This window comes from Vulpes vulpes, chromosome 8 (assembly GCF_048418805.1).
Source record: "Vulpes vulpes isolate BD-2025 chromosome 8, VulVul3, whole genome shotgun sequence".
Taxonomy (NCBI): Eukaryota; Metazoa; Chordata; class Mammalia; order Carnivora; family Canidae; genus Vulpes; species Vulpes vulpes.
In genome coordinates, this window is record NC_132787.1 from 5,708,037 (window position 1) to 5,715,144 (window position 7,108).

At 55.5% G+C, this 7,108-nt stretch overlaps 1 protein-coding gene across 1 annotated transcript; it reads left to right on the forward strand.

The window, feature by feature from the left end:
• Nucleotides 1-247: 247 nt before the first annotated feature.
• Nucleotides 248-7,108, forward strand: RND1 (Rho family GTPase 1). Its single transcript, XM_026000229.2, has 5 exons — nucleotides 248-475; nucleotides 1,222-1,309; nucleotides 3,983-4,092; nucleotides 4,957-5,091; nucleotides 5,997-7,108. The coding sequence occupies exons 1-5, from the start codon at nucleotides 356-358 to the stop codon at nucleotides 6,240-6,242; spliced, it is 699 nt and encodes a 232-aa protein (XP_025856014.2). The 5' UTR covers nucleotides 248-355; the 3' UTR covers nucleotides 6,243-7,108.

The window sequence follows — 7,108 nt, forward strand, 5'->3', positions numbered from 1 at the left end:
TTTTGCTTCACGTCCCCTCCCCCCTTCCTCATACAAATGCAAACAGCGTGGGAATCCCCTTGCAGAGGAAGCAACGGTGCGGCTTTAAGAGAAAGGGAAGGGCGGACGAGGGCACTGACTCAGATTCTCCTCCCATTGGCTGCTGGAGGGGATCCCACCTCGGGGATTGGCCGTAGCAGAGCCCGCCTCCTCTTGTGATTGGCTCAGCCGGGGCTATATAAGGCGGCCGTGCCGGCCCCCTTTTCATTTGGAGGGAGGCGAGGCGAGGCTGCCGGCTGGCTCTCCGCGCCCAGACGCACCTGGCGCAGCCCTCTCGTCTCTGAACCCGAGTGCGAGTCGTGCGGAGGCGACAGCCATGAAGGAGAGACGGGCCCCGCAGCCAGTCGTGGCCAGATGTAAGCTCGTCCTGGTGGGGGATGTGCAGTGCGGGAAGACGGCGATGTTACAGGTGTTAGCGAAGGACTGCTACCCCGAGGTGAGCCGCCCGCCCTCCGACCCCGGCCCTCGCCGGCCGGCCGCCTGCGTGCTCCCCGGGGCCAGACCCCCCGCGCCCAGGGGCGCGACCCGACCCCGGCCCGCCGCCCCCCAGCCGCCCGCTGCAGGACCGCCCTGCCTCCGCCTCCCCTGAGACCTGTTCCACTTGTGCCGCCCCGCCGGCTCCTCGGCTCCTCGTCACCTCTTCACCCGTAGGCCCCGATCACATGCCCCCCCCCCCCCCGAGTCCGCTCCCGGGAGAGGGACCTGGAGGCTCTTGAGAGTCTGGGGTGTCTTCTTGACGTAACACCTGCCGGTCTCCTCATCGCATCCTCAGGTTCTGCAGGCGGGCTTCTGCCCTGCGGGGCCGGCGGCGGGAGGACGTGCGGAGCTAGAATTGGCTTGTGGCTCTAAAACTGGGGGGAGTCTGGGGACGACAGAAATCTGCGTGTTTGCCTCCCTGACCACCCACCTAGGGATCTGGGGGCTGGGGGGCTTGCCCCCCGCACCCTGGCTGGAAGTCGCTCAGATTTCTTTTTGCCTTGGAGCAAAGTGTCTGTGCCTCTCCTCTCCCCTCCTTCCCATGTGGCCCCTCCTGCCCCCAGGTATCACCCCCCTTCCCTGCCCCTTAGCTCCTTGCACTTCGGGGCCTCGCTAGGGTGGGTGGCTCCTGGTGCAGCCGGCACTACCCAGAGGGTTAGGGGAGTAGGTTTGCTCAGAGAGTGACTAGCCCCTCTCTCTTCACAGACATATGTGCCCACCGTGTTTGAGAATTACACTGCCTGCTTGGAGACAGAGGAACAAAGGGTGGAGCTCAGTCTCTGGGACACCTCAGGTAAGGCTCCTGGCCCCAGATGCCCCCTTCCCGCCCCCACTAATCTGCTCCAGCTGCTGTCTTTAAGAGATTGTTTCCCTCTTTGATGGGGAGCAGCGTGTATGGCGCTGGCCAGGTAACCGACAGAAGGGGACCTGAAGATTCCTTGGTTGGCGGGTCCGGGGGTGCAGAGCAGATGAGCCCCAAGAAGCCACTTCTCTGGCTCTGGCTCCTTCTTTCAGAGGGCTGGGGTGGTGAGGTGTATGGACCCATGAATACAACTGGGGGACGGGCTTCTCTGTTTCCACTCCCTGACTCTGTATCCCCCCCACCCCACCCACCCCGCCTTTACTGCCCCAGAGCAAAGCTAAATTAAGAGGCAGGAGTCGGTGCTGCTGGAGGCAGTTGTGGTTAAGGCCCCGAGACAAGCCTGCTTTGGGGAAATACTGCTCCTGCCTCAGTTTTCTCTCCTGCATTCCATCTTGGGTCACTGCTGTCCGCCTGCCGCAGCTCCGTTCCACTTGTCATACCGCTGCGGCTCAGGGATGAAGCGATGCATCATCGATGTTTTGGAGGGTGGGGGAGATGGCTTTAATATGGGGCACAGTCTCATTGTAGATAGTGGCGGGGGGTGGTGGTGGTGACAATCACCCACCCCCACCCCACCCCACCATACCGGGCTGAGGTAGGAGATGCCTGGTCTTTCTGGAATGTAGAAAGCAATATTTTCCCTCTCAATCCTAAACCCTCAGTGCAAGGCTGTCCTTTGCTTTGATTCTGATCCCTTCCCATGATCTCTTTTACCCCAGTTCTTTTTTAGTAGACTGGGCTCAGAGTCATAATTAAGGACTAGGAGCCAGGCATAACAGAAAGAAAAGAAAATCCACCCTCCAAAAATGCAATATTCAGGCTGAGTTTAAAGAGGAACTGTGTAAATCACTAGGGGCTTCCTGTTACATATAATAAATATGCCATCCTACTCCTCCAAGAGCTGTTGTTCCCGTGATCTAATTTCTGAGGTCTGAAAAGATTAGGGGTAAGGGGTAGATAAACAGAAAATAAGACTTCCCCTTGCTTCCCCCCCTCCCCCAAACAAAGCAAAACAAAAATTCCTCCACCTGGTGCGCCTTCCTCCGTTGCAGTTCCAGGGCTTGGGAGGCAGGGTTCTGGCTATCCTGGACTGTGCTATGCTGGCTGGATCCGACTGGAATGCAGCTCGGCTGCATGATGTATGGGATTTTGTCTGCCCTCACCCTGCCCACCTCTCAGTCTTCCCAGAATCTTACTGCAGTTCATCTCTTTTTACTACCACTGCCCCAAAGTGCCCCCAGCCACCCCCGCGTCAGACTGCAGCCCTTGAATCCCCTTCCAGATAATGGAAAGTCAGCAAAGTGGTGTCTGTTCCCTGCATCACATCCCCACCCCACCCCCAATTTCAGAAAGGATGCAGGTTACCAGTCATCCTCAAACTCCTTTCAAATTAGGTGCCCACAAAGAAGGAAGGAGTGGTAGGGGTGTGTGGGATGGGGCTTCCCGACACTGGGGCCAGGGTTGAACCTGTTCCCATTATTCACTTGTAGGTCTTAGGGGAGGGGGATCGCCTGAAGCCAGAATGGAGGCCTCTTGCCCTCCCCACCTCCCCTCCCGTCTCCTCTCCTCCCTTCTCCTCCCCTCCCCTCCCTTCCCCCTTCCTCAGTGCTGCAGTGCTCCCTTCGCTCAGTGCTCAGTGGTGCCTTGCTAAGACCCCACCTCAGAGAGGGGATGGGGGTGGATTGCCTAAGGGGCAGACAGTTATCACAACTCCTCTTTACTCTTTTTTTTTTTACAACCAACCCCCCACCCCATCTTGGATTCCCCCCAGTTTCCATGGCGATTGCGGTGCAGGGAGAGGGGCTGCTTGCTATTCTGAGCACGGATTGTCTGGGTTCCAAATCTGCTACTGTTCCTTCCCCAGGGTGGAGGGGGGGAGGCTGAGCCCCTAGCATTCTCCCATACTGGACCACCTGGGTCTGCATTGCCTGCTGCCCTCCCAGCGGAAGGACCCTTGCCCGAGCCTCCAAATCCCTAGCTATTGGTGCTGCTCTCTTTGAAACTGCCTCCCTGAGATCTTGGGGGATGGGGGCTGCAGCTTTTTGTGGGGAGAAAGAGTAAGGCACTGGGTCCGTGATGTTCCTCCTCCCCTCCGCCAGCCTCCTAGAGTTCTGACCCCATGGCAAAGAAGCAGGGCAGCCAGTTATGTAACAGGCAGGTTTGTTTCTTCTTGGAGAGACCCTGGAGCAGAAGCAGGGAGCAGAGGTTGGGCAGCAGGCAGACTCTAGAAGAAAGACCTGAAACAAGCCCTGGTCTCTCTGCAGGGGTGGGAGCTTCCTCCTCTGGGACTCAGAAAACTGGTAGACCTTAAATTAAGTGCACCCCAGGAGACCCAGACAGGGCCAAATGATATTCTACTCCCCCCTCCCCCGCCTTTTATTTCCCCTTTCCCTTTTTCAGGACTAAGGAAGATGGTATTTTTGTACTGCTTTCTGGCAGGTGGTCAGGTCCCAAGCTTCTACGCTGCAGCATGTTCCCCTGGGAGATGGGTGCGGCCAACTCACCTAAGGACCGAGAGTGGTATTCCCAGGGCTCTGTGGGCTTAGGCCCATAGCGAAGGGCAAATGCCATGACTCACCATCAGCTCTTTCTCCCACATACCAGGATCTCCCTACTATGACAATGTCCGTCCACTCTGCTACAGCGACTCAGATGCAGTATTGCTATGCTTTGATATCAGCCGACCGGAGACCGTGGATAGTGCACTCAAGAAGGTCAGTGTGGATAACTGTGCCATCTCTAGCTCAGCTTGAGAACAAAAAAGGAATCCTTGTTGCCTAATCCCCTCATCTGTAACATGAGGAGATTGAGGCCAGGGAAGGAAGAGATTTGCCTGAGACCATACTGTTAGCTACAGCTCTGGGACGAGAACCCAGATCGTGCCCCCCATGCCTCCTGCCCTCTCCCTATCCTGCTCTGCCAGAGGCCCAGCAAGGAAGGGTGATATTGAAGACTCAGGAAATGAAGGATCGAGAGGGAGAACCTTTCAGTGACAGAGTTTGAAGGTTGGAGATGGGGTCTTGTGAAGGCAGCTTCTCTGGAACTTGATCCCAGGCCCATCAGGACTGGGCAAGCCAGGCAGACCCTTGCAGAAATGCTGAGAGGAAATGCCTGGTTTGGGTGGCAAAGTCTGCCGGTCCTGAAGAGTCTCAGAATACCTTGTGGAAGTAGTTTCCTAGAAGACTTTGGGAGTATCTCCTTTTCTTGGGAAGAGACTGGTTGGCTTCCTCCCTATTCCTCCTGGCTTCCTGGAAGCCTTTTCACTGGGTGGAGGGGGCAGATCCACGTCCCACATGCTTGGCAGAGAGAGGGGAGGAGATTTTGCTCCTGGGCTTCCTTTGGTCAACTGGGCTGTTGAATAAGGGGACAGGCTCTCAGGTCAGTACTCCTGTGGCCCCAAAGGCCTCATGGGCAGGAAGATGATGTAATTCATGCATCGGTGACGCCATGTGACTCAGGGAGGGCTGGGCTGGTGATAAGCTGGATGGCGTGTATGATGTTGCCAGCTGGGCTTCTCCAGGTACCTGTTAGCCACTGACTCTTCTTCCTTCTTCCTTCCCTTATGCATGGCTCTGCAGTGGAGGACAGAAATCCTAGATTATTGTCCTAGCACACGTGTTTTGCTTATTGGCTGTAAGACAGACCTGCGGACAGACCTGAGCACGCTAATGGAGCTGTCCCACCAGAAACAGGCACCTATCTCCTATGAGCAGGTGTGTGTGTGTGTGTGTGTGTGTGTGTGTGTGTAGACACACATATGTGTATTAAGGGTAGGGTGGGGAACAGTATAGACAAAGGACTGGACATGTGGCCCTTGCTCAAACTCACTATGGCAAGGGAGAATTGGTATTCTGGGGGGCTGTCTCTAATCAGCAAACCAGCCATCTCGATAGGGGCGCGAGGCAACTGTTTACCCAGTTTATGCTGTAGGTTGGCAGGTGAGCCATTCCTTTGTGCACCAGGATTTCTCAGATTGTTTTTTGTTGACCACTGGCATTAGAATCACTAGAGGTACTTGTTAGAATTCCTGACTCCATACCTAGGGAGTCACTTGGGAGAAAAATACAGAAATTGTGTTTTTAATGAAATTCTGGGATAATCTCTTTTGCACATGGGAATGTAGGGATTTCTTTTTTTTTAAGATTTTATTTATTTATTCATGAGAGATACAGAGAGAGAGAGGCAGGGACACAGGCAGAGAGAGAAGCAGGCTCCATGCAGAGAGCCTGATGTGGGACTCAATCCCGGAACTCCAGGATCACGCTCTGAGCCGAAGGCAGATGCTCAACCACTGAGCCCCCCAGGCATCCTGTATGGGTCATTTCTTTTAAGCCAGTGGTTCATGTTAGAAGCATCCGAGTAGCTCTTAAAAATATGAATGCCTCCCCACAGAAAGGCTGATTTACTTGGTCTGGCATCAGTATTGTTTTAAAAGTGCTACAGGTGATACTAAGGTGCATGTGGGCTTCACCTTCAGCAAATTGTCAGCAGAGGGGGTGGTGGGAGACTGGGCCACGGGTCCCATCTGGAGTAGCCCTGGGGAGTGCCACTGGGCATAGAAGGCAGTGTCTCAGAGCCACGAGGGACAACCACATTGATGACTTCACTCCCTCTGCAGGGTTGTGCCATAGCCAAGCAGCTGGGTGCAGAAATCTACCTGGAAGGCTCGGCTTTCACCTCAGAAAAGAGTATCCACAGCATCTTCCGGACGGCATCGATGGTGTGTCTGAACAAGCCCAGCCCAGTGCCCCCAAAGAGCCCTGTCCGAAGCCTCTCCAAGCGATTGCTTCACCTCCCCAGTCGCTCCGAACTCATCTCCTCTACCTTCAAGAAGGAAAAGGCCAAAAGCTGTTCCATTATGTGAAGTGGGGGTTAGAGAAGGGAGGCAACCTCCCACTTCCTCCCTTGGGTTGCAGAGGCACAGGGAGAGGGAGGATGGGACAATTTAGGACACTGGACATGTGTTTTTCAGATGGCCATGGTGAGGGCTTGGAAGGAGACAGGAATGGGACGAGGAAAGAGCCAGGCCCGGCTTGAGGACCTGACACTGAGAAAGAACCATCACACCCCAAGCCAGGCACTAGGTTGTGGTGGGGGCGGCTGCGCCAGTGTCTCCCCCCCCCCGCCCCCGCTCCAGAGGAAGGAAAGGTGTGGGGGTGTGGGGGGCATGCTGGCCTCATGGGCTTGGGGGCCTACGGGAGCCTCACCTTCAGCATCATGCCTCTTCCACACAGCGCTTCCATGTGGGCCAGGGGATGGGAGGGGTCCCCAAGCCCTTCCCTTCCCCTCTGAGGAAGCCGCAGAGCAGTGGAGTGGGGAAGCCAAGAGGCAGCTCCCTTGGGAGCAGAGCCCAGGTGCTTCATAACTGAAATCAGAAGGGCAGGAGCTGGTCAGAGCCCATGAGAAGGAAACCTCATCTTCGCATAGCCCATGCCTCATGGAGAGGTGACATCATACATCCATATGCTTCTCACCTAAGTCCCCAGGGTCCGAGGGAGAAGCCTCCAGACCCCCTTCTCTTGCAGTGTGGGGGTGGTGGTGCTGCAGGGGGCAGGGCTGGGTGGGGGTCACCAGACTTTTTCTGCCCTTAGGGCAGTATAGCTGGCATTTGTTTTATAGACTCTTGTCTTTGGAATTGGGGGGAGGGGGGAGCGTTTCAATCTGTTATATGTTCTGTGTTTAAAGAAGAAAAACCTATTTATTAATGAAAAATATAACACATATAAAGGA

What these genes read in the sequence shown, in the direction of transcription:
- RND1 (XM_026000229.2), top strand. Translation starts at nt 356, where the DNA reads ATGAAGGAGAGACGGGCCCCGCAGCCAGTCGTGGCCAGATGTAAGCTC. An exon ending in CGAAGGACTGCTACCCCGAG is followed by an intron (nt 476 to 1,221) that starts GTGAGCCGCCCG and finishes CTCTCTTCACAG; the next exon opens with ACATATGTGCCCACCGTGTT. An exon ending in CACCTATCTCCTATGAGCAG is followed by an intron (nt 5,092 to 5,996) that starts GTGTGTGTGTGT and finishes CTCCCTCTGCAG; the next exon opens with GGTTGTGCCATAGCCAAGCA.